The sequence below is a fragment of the Melopsittacus undulatus genome, chromosome 6 (genome assembly GCF_012275295.1).
Source record: "Melopsittacus undulatus isolate bMelUnd1 chromosome 6, bMelUnd1.mat.Z, whole genome shotgun sequence".
NCBI classification, from domain to species: domain Eukaryota; kingdom Metazoa; phylum Chordata; class Aves; order Psittaciformes; family Psittaculidae; genus Melopsittacus; species Melopsittacus undulatus.
Window position 1 is genome coordinate 46,683,698 of NC_047532.1, and position 16,159 is coordinate 46,699,856.

The 16,159-nt window shown below is 60.9% G+C and overlaps 1 protein-coding gene across 1 annotated transcript; it reads left to right on the forward strand.

Annotated features, from left to right (window-relative positions):
• The first annotated feature begins 973 nt into the window (after window positions 1–973).
• SLC12A9 (solute carrier family 12 member 9) lies at window positions 974–12,416 on the forward strand. Its single transcript, XM_034064280.1, has 13 exons — window positions 974–1,199; window positions 3,372–3,506; window positions 3,679–3,816; window positions 4,053–4,343; window positions 4,568–4,675; window positions 4,789–4,900; window positions 4,993–5,150; window positions 5,416–5,498; window positions 5,636–5,760; window positions 7,107–7,299; window positions 7,489–7,663; window positions 8,494–8,640; window positions 9,082–12,416. Exons 1-13 carry the CDS (start codon window positions 1,010–1,012, stop codon window positions 9,918–9,920), a joined length of 2,694 nt encoding a protein of 897 aa, XP_033920171.1. The 5' UTR covers window positions 974–1,009; the 3' UTR covers window positions 9,921–12,416.
• Window positions 12,417–16,159: the final 3,743 nt, after the last annotated feature.

Below are 16,159 nucleotides of genomic sequence, written 5' to 3' on the forward strand. Positions count from 1 at the left end.
CTCCGGCCCCGCCGGGCTCCCACCTCGGCCGCGGGAGCACGCTGCGCTCCACAGGGCACGGCAGGGACGGGGACTGGGGACAGCGCCATAACTCCCAGGGAGTGGTTCCCGCGCTCCATCTCGGTGTGCCCCCACTGATCCCCCCACTCGTGACACGGACTAGCGTCGTGGAGGGTCAACCGCTCGGCTGACCGGAGCCGGCACTCACGCGGGTACTCAAGGCAGGCGTGGGGTTCGCCCCCGGCCCCACCGTGCACCCTCCCCTTCCTCCCGGTCCCGGCGCCAACACCATTAACCTAATTGGTGTGGCGCTCGGCCGCCCCGGGCGGCGGAGGTAGTGGGACCCGGGGGCCCGGGCAGATCCCAGCCCTGGCGGCGGGGAGGGAGGGAGGGACTGTGCCCCCGGGGGCCCCGCTAGTCCGGTAATTGGCGCGGGCAGCCGAGCCCGACCAGCATCGGCGGGAGTCGAGGGGAAGGGGCACCGTGAGTGGGGTGCAGTACCGGCGTCCCTGGGGGTGACCGGGGGGCAGCCTGGGGGTGCCGAGGTCGGTGCCGGGATGCTGGTTGCTGGAGGGTGGGGACAGGGGGCTTGTGACTATTCAGGGGCGCGGGGCCCGGTTTTGGGGTGCTGTGAGGGTAGGGTGTGTCAATGCCGGGTACCGGGAGTGGGAAGGCCACGGGAGGGAGGGGGGTTAGGGGGATTCGGGATGGGGAGTGGTGGTTGGGGTCATGGGGGGTGTTGGGGTGGGCCACCACTATGGGGGTACATCTAGGGCTAGCGGTCGTGATAGGGATGGGAGGCTGTGGGCAGGGCCAACGAGGGGGCGGGACCTACCCGAAGGGGCGGGCCAGGAGGCGTGGCTTATTCAGGAGTCTATGGGCGTGGTCAGCTGAGAGGGGCGGGGCCCGGCGGGTCGGGCCCGGGTCGGCGGGCGGGGTTGGCGGGCAGCGGCTGGGGCCGAGGTCTGGCGGGTTTCGGGGGCGGAGGGGCTCGAGGCCAGGCCGGGCCATGGCGAGCTCGGAGCGGAGCGCGCTGCTCACGTACCGCCTGTGCGGCGCCTCGGGCGAGGAGGAGCGGGGCCGGGAGCGCGGCCGGGCCACCGCCACCGCCGCGGCTCCCCGCAAGCTGCCCACCTTCCTGGGCGTTGTGGTACCCACGCTCCTCTCCATGTTCAGCGTCGTCCTCTTCCTGCGCCTCGGTGAGTGCCGCCCGCCGGACCCCTCCCGACCGCGGCCCGAGGTCCCCCTAGACTCACCAGCCCTAGCTGGTACCCCAGTGGCCCCGTGTCCTCTCGGGCCCTCCCTCCCTTCCCAGAGCCTCCGTGCTCATCCCAAGCTCCACAGTCTGGAACCCCAATGTCCTCTTTTTGCCCTCTCCATTTGTCCCCAGCCTCTCAATCTGACATCCCAGTGTTCACTCTAGTGCCTCCCAGTGCCTTCTCTTACTCCCCCAGTCTGGAGCTCCAGTGCCCTTTCCTTCCCCCCCCCCCCCCTCAGTTTGGAGCCCCAGTGCTCTCTCCTGCCCCCCAGTCTGGAGTCCAAGTGCTCTCTCAGTTCTCCCTCAGGTTAGGGTCTGGATGCTGTGTATCTCCTCCTGACCCCTCCAGTCTGTGGCCCCAGGGCTCATGCTGCACCTGCAGGATGGGAACCTAATTAGGGACCTCAGTGCCCCCAGTAAGCACCCTAGTCTAGAGCCCTAGTGTCTCTGGGGCAGGACTTCTGAGCCTTCCCAGTGCCTTCCCTAAACAGAATTCCAGTGCCCTTGTGTCCCCCTTCCCCAGTGCTGAGACCCCTCAGCCAATGCTGGGCTACAGCACTGAAGTACAGCACCCCCGTTCTCTCACACATCCTACATGGTGTCCCAAGGGCAGGACCTGACCCTGGTGTCTCCCACTGGGCACCCAGCTGCCCCCTGCTCTGTGCTGTCAAAGGGCACAGATTTGATCTCAGTCTGCTCCCAGTTTAGGTTATAAGCCTGTTACTGGGCAATCTGGAAAAACTAGGGGGCAGAGTGGGCATGAGCTGGAGGGAGTCCTAGGAGGGGGGAGATGCCTCAGTCTGTCCTGGGGCAGACAGAGGCCTAGGGCAGGCAGCATCTGGGAACACGGAAGGCTTTTCCTCTTTCACTTTCTGCCCACAGAGAGCCCAAGGGCGGAAGTTGGCTGCATGCCTGAGGGGGCCTTGAGCCCCTTCCCCTGCCTGGGGGACACACTTTGCTGCGGGCTGTGGGCACAGCTCTCCCCTGCCATCACTCACCCTCTTTCTGCCCCCCTGCTTGGGGTCTTCGCACAGGCCCTGACCCCCCTACCCTGCAGGGGGTTGCCGGGACCCCCCTCCCTGAGGTACATTATTCCGAGGGGCAGCGGAGCCAGAAGGGAAGTGTAGGGAGGAGGGGGAGGGGAGTTGCCGGGAAGAGGAACTGTCCCACAGTGGGGGGTCCGTGGTTCCCCTGGCAGCGTTTTGCTTCCCCATGCCTCAGACATCCCCCAGATCACCATGGCGAGCAGCTCCTCCTACTTACCTCCGCACTGCTTTCGGGACACCCTTTTATTTCCTCCCTGTCCCGTCCCCCCGTCGTCGTCCTTTCCTCCCCTCCCGGGCACCTTCCAGCCCTCCGGGGGGTCACAGAGTGTGCCTCCAAACCCACCCTGTCTCTCTGAGGGCTCCTTGCAGTGCCCGTGCCGCGGCACCCCCCTCGCCTCCCTGCGGACATGGCTGCGGCTAAGATAGGGCATCTCCCTGCAGCCGCGGGCAGCCTCTTCCTGCCCGCAGCGCCGCCGGCTGCGCTCGCCTCCCGTCACCCCGGGCAGGGCCGCGGGGGCCTCTGGGTGCCCCATTCCCGGGGACACGCACACCGGGGGGGGGGGGGTGTGGGGTGTGCACTGTATGACAGGGATGCCCCGGGGCTGTTCTGCTTCCTGCTTTGCAGCAGGCAAGCAGGGTGGCAACACGAACCCCATGGAGTGCCCGAGCTGGGGTGCAAGGCACCTTCTTCCCCATGAGGGTGGCAGCAGGGTATGTGGGTCCTGGCAGCCCCTGCAGTGCCCTGGGCCCAGGTGGACAGTAGACCCCCCCAGCCCTGTTTGCTTTTTCATTGTACCCCTCAGAGCTGCCCATGCCCAGGGCACTCCTGGGCCTGATCCTGGCATGGGAGGAGGGTGGAGATGTCCTGAAGTGGGAGCACCAGCTGGGTGGAGATATACCCATCCTGGTAGGGAAGGAAGTGGCATGTCTGGGGGGAGCTGTGGGCACAAGGATGGGAACAGCCTGTCTGCCTCAGTGGGGTGAGCTCTGGCTGTGCCCAGGACCCTGTCCTGGGAGTGGTCCATACCCAGCTAAAGGGCTCATTCGCCTCTCCCTATCCTTGGCAGGGTTTGTTGTGGGCCATGCTGGATTATACCAAGCCCTGGCCATGTTCGCAGTGGCATACTTCATCATTGGCATGACAGTGCTGTCCGTGTGCGCCATTGCCACCAATGGGGCTCTGGATGCTGGAGGAGCCTACTGTATCCTTTGCTGTGGGTGCTGGTGGGGCAGAGCATGTGTGCCATAATTGTGTGACTACTCAGCAGCCTTGGGGTGACACACTGGGGCTGGGACCTCCTTGTCCTGGGAGGGATGAGTGGGAGCACCCACTGGTGGTTTCGGCTGCTGACATCTTCCCTTGACTCAAGCAAGATATGATTAGCCGTGCCCTGGGACCAGAGTTTGGGGGCAGCATTGGGATCATGTTTTTCCTAGCCAATGTGTGTGGCAGTGCCCTCTATGTGCTGGGGCTGGTGGAGGCACTGGTGGACAGCTTTGGAATCCCACTTGGTAAGTACCCCCATGTGTGGTGGTAGGGGACAGTGGGTGTCCCTTACCTAAGCAGCCCAATTGCCCTGTCAGGCACGCCAAGCACCATAACTGGTATCACCAGCACAGCTTACCCAGCTCTGTGGTCTGGGTAGCTATCAGAGTTAGTGCCTGTCAAGCCTGGCACAGCGGCGATGGCTATCTGCTCTGGTTATTCCCCCTCCAATTCCCACTGATCCTGGCTTGTCTCTTCCCAGGGCAGAAAGTGGGCACTGGCATCCATGTCCTGCCCCAGAGCTACTGGTATGAGCTGCTCTATGGTACCGTGCTGCTGGCCCTTTGCCTCCTTGTGTGCCTTGTGGGTGCCTCCATCTACGCCAAGGCCACCTTCCTCATCTTCCTCATTGTTGCGGGTGTCCTGAGCACCGTCCTTGTCAGCTTCTTTGCAACGCGGCCCTTCGGAGTACCAATCCACATCAATGGCTCTAAGACTGAGAATGGGAACTTCACTGGGTTCTCCCTCGCCACCCTGCAAGACAACCTGGGGGGTGAGGAGAGGCTCTTGCCCCCTGCTTGCTGGACCCACTATGACACTGGCATCTCCACATGTGCAAGGGCTCGCTGGAGGGTGGGGGGAGCTTGTGGGCACAAAGTAGGTGCCATAGGGTAGGTTTTCCTATGGTTTGTATGTGGAGACATTGAGAAGAGAGTATATGGTAGGGCTGCAGTGTCCTGGACAGCCCATCACAGCTTGCATCCCTATGTTCTGCAGGTGGGTACGGGGTGGACTACACCACCGGGCAGAGGATGAGCTTCAGCTCTGTCTTTGCGGTGATGTTCAACGGCTGCACCGGCATCATGGCAGGCTCCAACATGTCAGGTATGGGCAGGGGGTGCTGGGCTGGGTGGCATTGGGACTGGGAGCTGAGGCTAGAGCACAGCAAGGTGGGTGCTGTGCTAGTGGGTACTAAAACTGCTTGCTCCTGCCCACAGGGGACCTGAAGCGCCCAAGCTACTCCATCCCACGGGGCACTATTTCTGCTGTGCTCTTCACCTACCTCGTCTACAATCTGCTGGCTTTCCTCATGTGTGCTACATGCAACAGGTATAGCCACCTCTTCCCTTGCCAGGACCATTAGTGCCAGGCAAAGTGGCCTGAGCCAAAACAGGTGCCAGTGTGTCCATGTCCCTCTCCAGGATCCTCCTGCAGAAAGATTATGGCTTCTTGCGTGACATCAGTATCTTCCCGCCCCTGGTCACTGTGGGTATCTACGCTGCCACCCTCTCCGCAGCCATGAGCAACCTCATCGGAGCATCCCGCATCCTCTATGCCCTGGCCCGAGATGATCTCTTTGGTGAGTGCCTGGAGTACACTGGCGCCTGCCAGAGCACACTTGGCAGATTGTCCCTGCTTGGGGCCAGCCCTGGCACCAGGGTGTCCCCTTCCTGGTGTGAGGGTGATACTTTGGGAATCTGGCATGTAACCAGTTGGGTCACCTGTGTGCCCTGGTGTTTGCCCCCTCCTCAGCAGCCAGGGTGGGGACAGGACTCCTGGCTGGTGGCTGAGCGTATTGGTGCCCACTGGTGTGCCCCAGCCCAACCTCCCTCCTCTGCCTGCAGGCAGGGCGCTAGTGCTGGCCAAGAAGACCTCTGCCAATGGGAACCCAGTGATGGCCGTGATCCTCTCCTGGCTGGTGGTCCAAGTGAGTTTGCCAGTGATGCTCCTTTCCCAGCCTTGCTGGGTGAAGGTGGTTTGGTGCCTTGGCTGGGCATTGTGGAGCCTGGCACATGCCATCCTGGGGATGCATTTACCCTGTGCCTCCTCCTGTGATCTCTGCAGCTGGTGCTCTTCTCTGGGAAACTCAACACCATCGCGGGGGTCGTGACCACCTTCTTCCTCCTGGTTTATGCCACCGTCAACCTGGCCTGCCTGGCACTTGAGTGGGCATCGGCCCCCAACTTCAGGTACCCATTGGCACAGGGGAGGGAGCCTGTGCCAATATGCTGGATAGTCACCCATTCATCCATCCATCTGTGCTTCTGCTATCCCTGTCCCTGCTGCCCCTCTGTCAGAAAAGATGCTGGGTACCCCTCTCTTGGGTATTTGAGGGGGCAGAAACACCCCCATCCCTGGGGAAGAAGAAGAAGATGGGTCCCTGCATGGCACTGTCTTGGTGTAGTCCTCATGCACTGGCACTGCTTTGCTGAGTGGGTACAGATAAATCCAACTCCACTGGGTACCACCCGCCCCCTCCCCATAGGCTGTCTGAGGTAATTTATAGCCTGTGCCTGCCCGGCATCCCCTGGGCAGTTTGCCAAGTGGTGATGGAGCCCACTTTCCATTAGTGCTAATTAAACTAAGGGAGAAGAGGGAGGGAGGAAGGAGGGGGATCCTGGGTGGGGGGAGGAGAAAATATCTTCCAGGAAGGAGGACTATGAAGGAGGACTGTGGGCAGCCACAGCCTGGAGTGCCAAGTGCTGGGCACTCTGGTGCAGGGCTGGCCTGGCAGGGGTGCCCAACTCTGGGAGGGGGGGTGGGCGATGGCAGGGTGGCTGGAGGGAGCTTCATCTCCCTCCTGTGTGATGCCCACTGCCCTTGGTGCAGGGTGTTGTGACTCCAAAGCAGGAGGAGTCCTGCAGGTGTTACAGAGGCAGTGTCCAAACATGGCTGGGTGGCACTGCCTGGGGTCCCCCAGAATGCCCCATTCCCAAGGGATGGCTGGTGTCTGTGCCAGGCTGGGGGCTGGGACTTGGCCCCCACAGCTGTTGGGCATGAATGGAGCAGGATTGGTGCCTGAAGGAAGGCTTGTGGGGTGGGTGGGAACAGTCCCATCACTCACCCCACGTGTGGTCCCCCGCCCCGCCCCGAGGTCTCCATCAAGTGCAGCAGAAAAGGATTTTAATTACCTTTCAGGAAAAACAGCAATTAGAGAAAATAACAGCTTCTTGCTTCCCCACCTCCGCCTCATTGTGCCAGGCTGAGCAGACACCCCAGCCACTGGCACTGCTGCACACTACCCAACACTAGCTGGTCCCCTAGGTGTGCCAGGGCAGCACCAGCCCTATAACCATCGTTACCCCTGTTTGCCATGGGCTAGCAGCAAGGGGCTGCCCAGTGCCCTGGGACGTACTGATTTCCCTCTGTGCCCTCTTCTGCACGCATGTAAAATGCCTGACATGCACTGGGCTGGCACAGAGGGATTCACTGGGGTGGCTGGTGTGGCACCTTGGCATAGTCCCCCATGCTGTGCCTGCCCTGAAGGCAGCATGGGAATCATATGATAGCAGGTGTCCCCTTCTCCCTCCTCCAGGCCCACCTTCCGATACTTCACCTGGCACACATGCCTGCTGGGCATTGCGGGCTGCTGTGTCATGATGTTCCTCATCAGCCCTGTGTCAGCCTCAGCAAGCCTGGGCTTTCTTCTCCTGCTTCTCCTTGCGCTCCACTACCTCTCGCCCAGCAGCACATGGGGCTACATCAGCCAGGCCCTCATCTTCCACCAGGTGAGATCTGTCCTCCTCAGCTCCAGCTCCTCCACACTGGGATCCTAATGGAGTGGAGAGCTGGTGTCCACAAGCTGGTGTTCCCGTGGCAGCTCTGTCCTGGGCAGCGTGTCCTTGGGGTGGCACCCGCATGGGGTGGTTCATTGAAAGAAGGTTTCCTTAGCTGCTGCCTTCCCTTTCTTCATCCAGGTGCGGAAGTACCTGCTGATGCTGGATGTGCGGAAGGACCATGTCAAGTTCTGGCGCCCACAGATGCTGCTGATGGTGCAGAACCCACGTGGCAGTGCCCGGCTCATTGACTTTGTCAATGACCTCAAGAAGAGCGGCCTTTATGTCCTGGGCCATGTCGAGCTGCAGGACTTGGGTGAGGGCTTTCACTGTTCCTAGCACTGGTGGCCTCTGTCCCTTGCTGTGGTGCCAGGGGGCTCTTTGAATCCTTGGGATGATTAGGTGGGCAGGCTGGGCATAGCAAGGGGAATGTCTGCATTCTGGGCAAAGGTGTTGCACATTGAGTTTGGCTTGGCATGCGAGATGTAGGTAGTGTCTGTCCTATGGCTCCTGTGCAGTGTGTGCTTGCAAATGTGTGCCACAAGCTTGTGCGTGTTTGTGCTCAAGTATCCATCCCTACATGGGGCTCCTGCATGTGTCAGTGCTGGTATGCACACGTGGCACATCCCACCCAGGCTCCTCTGGGCTCCTGTGCAGCATGGTCCCTTAGCACAGGTCAACACCTGCATGCATGTGGGTACACATGGCACAACTTTGTGCATGCATGTACCTGTGTCCATCCTCACCTCATGCCCGCCACTGTGTGTCCACATGCTTCAGGCATGTTTGCATCCTGGTGTGTGCTGTTTTGCACACATGTGCTCTCTGGCACACTCCATAGCTGTCCTCATCCTTGCCCCAGCTGATGCATGGGCTCTGCTCCCCTCCCTGCTGCTGTTGCCATGGTGATTAATGGCCTGAAATTGGGGAGGAGGGGTGGGTCTGCCTGGGTATTTTCTATATATTTATGTATAATTTCATCTCTCTGGCTGGAAGCACCTGCTTCCACCCTCCCCATCTTGTGCGTGCTCGGATGGGCACAGAGGTTGCCACTGGTTTTGCAGGGGGAGTGCTGTGGGGCACCTGAGGGGTACCTGATCCCAGAGGGGTACCCTACCCCTGATGCTGTTCTTGCTCCCTACCCAGACATGCTGCCTTCAGACCCACTGCAGTCCCAGCAGGACTCATGGCTGAGCTTGGTGGACAAGCTGAATGTCAAGGCCTTCGTCAGCCTTACCCTTGCACCCTCAGTGCGGCATGGTGTCCGGCAGCTCCTCTTCACCTCTGGCCTTGGTGAGTGGCACCTGGGCTGGGTATGGGTGAGGGTCCACCTTGCTGCCCCTGTGGGGTGAGGAGTGCCAAGGGGGTTGGAGGCACTTGGACATGCAATGTGAAATCCAAGTTGGGTCTTGAAGGCGTCAGGGGTGAGCAATGCTGAGGTGAAGTTGGGTATTGGAGACATCTGTGTTGGCAATGTTGAGGGGCTTGAAGACACATGGATGGGCAATGACAAAGGGGTTGGAAGCACCCAGTGTGGGCAGTGCCAAAGCCAAGTTGGAGCTTGGAGAGGTGATATGTGGGTAATGCCAAAGCTAAGCTGGGGCTTGGAGTTATCTGTGCATGTGATCCTGAGGGGTCTGGAATTACCTGGGTGAGTAATGCCAAAACCAAGCTGCAGCTCATGGGTACCTGCAATGCCTCTGCTCAGCCAGGATGATGTGGTCTTTCTGGCAGGTGGGATGCGCCCCAATACCTTGGTGCTGGGCTTCTACGATGATGCAGCACCACAGGACGGTCTAGCCCAGCACCCTGCCTTCACCAACACCCGTGAGGAGATCCCCCTGGGCTTCCCCCCACTGCGGGCACCTGCTGCCCCTAAGCTGCTCTCGGCCTGGGAATATGTGGGCATCGTGGCTGATGCCTTGAAGATGCTTCGCAATGTCCTGCTGGCCCGGCAGCTGGAGAGCCTGGACAAGGCCCAGGAGCTGCGTCGGGCTGCCAGTCCCTCACCTGCCATCCACGTGTGGCCCGTCAACCTGCTGCGGCCTGACAGTGCCCGCTACGCTGACACCTGCAGCCTGTTCCTGCTGCAGATGGCCTGCGTCCTCAACATGGCACGGGCCTGGCGGCGGGCCCGCCTGCGCCTCTTCCTCTGCGTGGAGGCGGGTACCATGCCCAATGCCCAGGAGGAGAAGCTGCGCCAGCTCCTCAAGGACTTGCGCATCCAGGCCCAGATCCAGCTGGTGCCCTGGGATGCTGTCACCCGTCTGCACTGGCAAACCTGCCAGGGACCCCCCGGGGGGCCTGCCGGGGCAACAGAGGAGGAGGAGGAAGAGACCATGAACTTCCCAGCCAACACCACCCAAGTGTCAGATGAGTATGTGTGTGCTGCCAACAGACTCATCCTGGAGCAAAGCCCCGCACCAGTCGTGCGTTTCCTCTACCTGCCACGGCCACCGGCCGACACCAGCCTGTACCCACTGTACCTGCACCAGCTGGATCTGCTCACCCGCGGGCTGGGCCCCACAGTGCTGGTGCATGGGGTGAGTGCCGTCACCAGCACCCAGCTCTAGATCCCCTCCTAGGTCCCCCCCCCAGCTCCCTTCACCCTCCTTTGCCCAGTGCCTTTAGCAGCCTGAGCCCGGGGCTGTCCCCAGCCCCAGTACCCCCACCATGGCAGGCAGGGGGCTCAGTGCCTCATTCTGGGGGTGGGTTATTTTTTGGGGCTGTCTCCTGCAGAGGATGAAAGCTGCCCTGGCAGGATCCAGGCACAGCCCTGGCACTGGCCAGGCAGCATGGTGCATTCACGGTGCCTTTTCTTTGGGGTGGTGGTGGGCGATCGTGGGGTCCCAGGGGGTGCCAAGCACTGGGTACCCCAGTTTACCTGGAGCTCCTTGCTCATATAATGTACCTCCCTCCCCATGGCTCCCCACTCCTGCAACCCCCAGCCTCTCTTCTGACAGCTCCTCCAGGCACTCAGCCAGCACTGGGGATTGATTAAAGGCAGCCTCGACCTTGGTGCCCCAGCTCCTCGCCATCCTCTCTGCCTTTCATTAGGAAAAATTAAATGGAAAGAGGTGGGGGAGGGGAGCCCGGATGCCTGGATTCCCTGTGTGAGGCTGGGAAGTGGGGGGAGCAGCTGGGTGCTGGCCCTAATGGCTATGAAGTATGGCACCCCAGATCTTGCTTGGCATCCCCTGTGCTGCTGGGGGGGATGACCCAGATATTTCAGTCTGTAGGGCCCCCCCTCAAGGGGTCCGAACTCCTGGTCCTGGCAAGGAGCAAGAAAAAGATTGGCTGGGAGGCAGCCTCATCCAGTCACTGTGTCCCCTAGCCTTGTTCTGTGACCTGTTTCATGGGACATTGCTGTTTCCCCACACCCACCATGACCTGCACAGGGAAGCTGCCCTTTCTGCTGCCCCCCCCTCTCATTGATTAGAGGAGGGCAGGAAATTGCCTGGGTGCGGGACGATAAATCCATCGGGCAGTTGGCAGGCAGGCAGTGCGCCTGTGCACTGCCTGATGAATTGCTTCCTATTACCCCCCAGCACAGGGGGGGCTGCTCTTGGCCAGGCTGGGCTCCAGTGGTGGGGCTGCCTGGCACTGCCACCTGGCAACTCTGCCCAGCTGGAGGGTTGGAAAAATGCAGGCAGCTGAGTGCTGCTGGGTGGTGGTGGGAGGTTTGCTCTGCACGTTTTGCAGTGGGTTGTGCTCAGATTTGTGCCCAAAACCCCACCTCAGTGGGTGGCCAGGGGGCTAGACCTGGCTTTGGTCCCCCCAGCAGGAGGTGAGTGCCCCGGGTTGGGCACCGAACAGCCTGCAGGGCTTATTTACAAACAGGCGTGAGCTGGCACAGGGCAGCTGGGCACCAGCAGGACCCGACGGCCTATAATGTTAATTATCACCACGTAATTAAAAGCCCATAAAAAGAGTCACACTTCATTAAATTAAAGCTTCCCCACACTGTGCCGGCGGGCTCTAGCAGAGTTAACCTTGGCTGTGCCAGGCACCAGCTCCACCGCAGCTGGCAACCTGCAGCTGGGGGTGTATGGGACCTGAGGCTGGGAGTAATGGCCCCACGCAGTATTATAGTAGTGCCAGCATTGCACATGCATGGGCACCCCCCCAACACCTTGCATCACCCCTGAGCCTCCTATGGCTGAACATACACGGGAAGAACACACAGCATGGCATGGACATACATGCACATACCACCCCTGCAGACACACTGTCGCAGACACTGGGGCTTGGGCAGGGTCTGACACAGGTGCATGCATGCCCACCCAGATGTGTGCACCCAGATGTGCCTGACCAGAAAAGGCAGCATCACACACCAGCACAACAGCTCCGGCACGGCAGCTCCAGCGTGGAACACCCACGCAGCGCACACCTACACAAACAACTTCTCTTCCTCCCAACAGACATGCAGACAAACAGACACACACCCTGCGGCTGCTCCAGGCTCCCACCCATTCCTGTGGGTGCCTGGGGAGCTGATGGGCTGTGGGGAGAACACCCATCTGTGCCTGCCCCCTCTGTGCCTCAGTTTCCCCAAGGACTAGGCTGTACTGGGGGTAAGAGGAAGGAGTGTGTCTGTGACCTCCAAAACCTCCTGGTACCTGGGTGCTGTGTCTCAGTGATGCTGTGCTGAGGTCTGGAGGGGATAAAAATGGTGGGTGGGCCCTGCCAGCACACAAGGAGGGGCACGTGTCCGTGGGGTGCACGTGTGTGTACCTCTTAAGGGAGCACGTGCCATGCTGAGGGCTATATGTGTACAAAAGGGGTGTGTGCATGTGCACAAGGGGTAGCTATATGTGTGCATGCATTGGGGTGTGTATGTACCCACCCCTAGGCATCTTGCTCTGATCCGCACACAAGCTTGAGGGTGAGGGGAGCCAGGGGAGAGCACACACCTGTGAACACAGGCTGTGCAAACTGGCACACGTGTGTGCCCAGCACCCCAAGGCACTGCCCCCGAGTGGGCTGTGGGGGGCAGGGGCTGGCCGGGGCGCTGCGGGGGACAGGCACTGGTGGGTGCCCGTGCCCCAGCCCCGTGGGGGTGGGCAGCCAGCGGGGCCTCGACTATTTCTTGGAAATTTCGCAGCATTCATTTCAGTGCAAATAAAAGCTGTCATTGCCGGAGAAATGATACTGATCGAGGTCTGAAAAGACAGCAAATTACCCGCCTGAAAATGCACCGCTGGAAAAAAATGCATATTAAACACACAAAAAGGCACTTTGCCATCAGCCGCGCTTCCCCCGCCGCTCCAGAATAACCACACTTTACATAATTCTCCCTCTCCACCTTCGAATTAATTTCGCAGACAGAGGCAGAGGCAACCCTCTGACAATAGCGGAGGGGAGACGCAGCGGCGGCAGGGGAAGCAGGGCTGGGGGCTGCTGGGAGGGTCCTGGTTCTGGGCAGGGTGGGTAATGGGATGTCAAGGTTGGAGCTGAGGGGGGACTGAGGGGTTTAGGGGGACTGACGGGTTTGGGGGGGTTGGATTGGTGGGTGAAGGTTGTGGTTTCTGGGTGGATGTGCCAAGCTGTGGGGTGGTGTGCTCTCCCTCTTCCCCCCTTGGGTGCTCAGGATGGGTGTCCTTTGGGGTGGGGTTTGCAGGGCAATGCCACACCAACGGGCACATCTTGGGCTGTTTCCTACAAGGAACAATCCCTCATCCCCTGCCACTGGGATGAGCCTACCATGTGCCCATGCCAGAGCCTGCCATCCTTCCTGGAGCATGTGCATGCACATGGCAGTCACCCACATGCACTCCTATACCACACTCTCCTCCTACTCATACTGCAGAGCATGTGGGTGCACCCAAAGGACACTGCAAGGCCATGCTCTCTGCCCAGGTTGACACCCCCAGACTAGCACCTGTCTACAAAACCTCCCAGGAACCTGATCCGTGAGCATGAGGCCACTATTCCCAGCACCCCAGCACTGCCAAGGGGGAGGATTGGGTGTAGTGAGGGGGTCAAGGGGAAATGCTGGGGGATTCAGCTTTATGGGTGCTCAGCATCGAGGGGCTGGCAGAGGTGAAGGTGGGCGGCAGGGGTTGGCACCGCGCTGCTTTGCATTTTCAATGACAGACCCATGCCGGGTGCTCGGGAGAGTGGAAAAATCTTATTTGTCACCTGCTGGCGGTGCGCGGAGGCTCCCGCGCCGCAGCTAATCTTGGGGAAAATGAGGATGCTGGCGGGGTGGCCTGCGGGGCTGGCAAGGCTGAGTGGGGCTGGTGAGGTGGGTTCTACTCTGGGCCCTGCTCAGGGTTGGAGTCATGAGTAGCAGGGTGAGCAGGACCCTGGGGTCACATGAGCTCTGTGATTCCTGGTTGTATTGGCAGTGTGGCACAGATCTTACCTGCTGGGGGTGCTTGGCAGTGCTTGTGGGCATGCAGAACAAGTTCCCTGTTCCCCATGTCTGCAAAGGCACAACCTCATCACCTTCCATCGTAGCTTCAGGAGCAGCCACATGCTTCCCAGTGCCAGCTCCACAGGTTGGCACCGCTCACGCACCCTCTTGGGGCACTCAATAGGGACTTTTGGGGGGGGAGCTGGCATCTGGAAACAGATACTGGCACTACCTGATGTCTACGCATAGATGCCCATCCCACACTTGCTGTACCCTGGCTTGTTGAGATCCCAACTCCTGCGGGATGCTGCAGCGCTCTGCTGCCGGCTCAGATTTATCCATTATTTTATATCCACACGCCTTTAATTTTTATAGCCCTGTTGGAGCAATACCCAGGACTATTAATAATGCCAGCCCCTCCTCTCCTGTGTGCATCCATCATGCTCCCACCAAGGTGCCAAGCAGCTCTTGGAGTAGTGTGAGCACAGGCGCAGGGAGGCCAGTGTGTGGCACCCTCCAGCCAGCTCCCCACAGTGAGCAGCAGTGTTGGGCACCCCCTGCCCACCCACCAAGCATCCTGGGTCCAGCTGTCCTTGCACCCACTAGAGCTGGGCTGATTCGGGTGCCCAAGCTGGGGATGTCTGGTGGGATTCACAGAGCCCTTGTGCTCTGGTGTGTGCCACAGAAAAACTTTGCTGCAACACCTAAGTATGTGTGTGTGAGCATGCATGAGTGTGCCAGTGTACATGTGCCTGTAATGGGAGCTGAATGGCAGTGCATGTTTGAGCCTCTGTGTGTGAGGCACAGCATGTGTGTCTGTACTGGTCGTGTTGGTGTACATGTGATGTACATGTGTGCCACTACCTGCGCATGTGATGTTGCCTGAATCGATGCTGCTGTAGGCAACAGGCTGTGCTCTGCACCCCAGCACAGAAGAGTGCAGCCTCAGCCGCCCAGGCAGTGAGGGTTGTGCTTGGGACAAGCCCAAGGGACAAGACAGTGGGCTCCACACCAGTCAAGCCACCCATTCTGTGCCAAACAGGGTTCTTACACCATGTGTAGCACAGCATCCAGTGTGTGCTGCCTGAGGCTCTCACCCCAGCACCCAGGACATCCCAGCCCCCGTCCCCGAGCTCCCAAAGCTGTGCAGGCACGAGGGGTGGGGGTGGCAGGGCACCCCAGAGTGTGGCAGGTGGGATGGCTCTACGGGGCTGGGGTATGTGACCGCCGTGGGCAATGGGAATTGCTGGGCTACAAATCTCCTTGCTGGGCCCCCCCGTGGCAGAGCAGCTCTCGATATTTATGTTGGGGATTTATCTGCAATGCAGTTTAATATTCCCAGACCTTCTCGTGTGTGTGTGTGTGTGTGTGTGTGTATGAGCGTGTGAGTGCATGGCCCCCTCCCCATGCTAACTTGTGCCACCCCCATACACACCTTCTCACCTGTGGACTCCCAGCTTCCATCTCCTGCCCACCCACAGCCCTTTTCCTTAGCCTCCACCCTGGCAGGACGGGACTGCCCCCCCACGGTGCCCGGGCACGGTGCGGGGTGCTGAGCAGAAGGGGTGCTCCTGGCACAGGCCAGCGGCCGTGCCCACCCGAGCTCTCCCGTGGTGCCGGGCTGCCCGGTCTTTGCAGTGTGGTCCCCGGACAGGGTTGCCAGGTGGATTGGCACTGCCAGCCCTGTGCCAACCCCCGGAGGGGGGGAGCCGGGGACCCCCCTGTCCTGCCTCCCCGCCGGCGGGGATGAGGTAAGGCTGGCGGGTGGCACAAGGCTGCTCTATTTGCATAATAATCTCGTTAATGGAGCCTGGCCTGCGGGAGAGCCGGGCTGGAGACACCACCCCCTCCCCGCCCCGCTGCCTCCCTCCGGCCCCGCCGCTCCGCCAGCCGCGGCGCGGGGCGCGGAGCGGGGCGCCGAGCGGAGCGGAGCGCGGGAAGTGCAGCCGGGCGGGCAACGCCGAACCGCCCCGCCAGCAGCCCCTGCCAGCCTGCTGACATCCCCCGAGCAAGCCGGTAAGCACCCCCCGAGCATTCCCCTAGCATCCCGGGCAGCGTCCCCGAGCATCTCGGGAGCACACCCCAAGTGTCTCTGTGAGCGAGCGGTGAGCGACCCCCGAGCAGCCGCGGGCATCGCGGGCAGCATCCCGAGGAGCATCCCCTGAGCATCCCCCGAATACCTCGGTGAGCACCTCTCGGGCAGCCCGGGGAGCGCTCGCCGAGCCTGCCGGCGAGCACCTCGCGAGCATCCCCCAAACAAAACCTTGAGCATCCCCTGAGCACCACAGGCATCATCCCGGAGAGCACCTTCCGAGCATCCCCCGAGCACTCCGGCAGGCATCTCCCTAGCATCTCGGGTAGCATCCCCCACGAATCCCGGGCAGCAGTCCCCAGGCACCCCCGAGCATCCCACGAGCATACCTGGCGACATTCCGAGTAGCAGCCCCCGAGCAT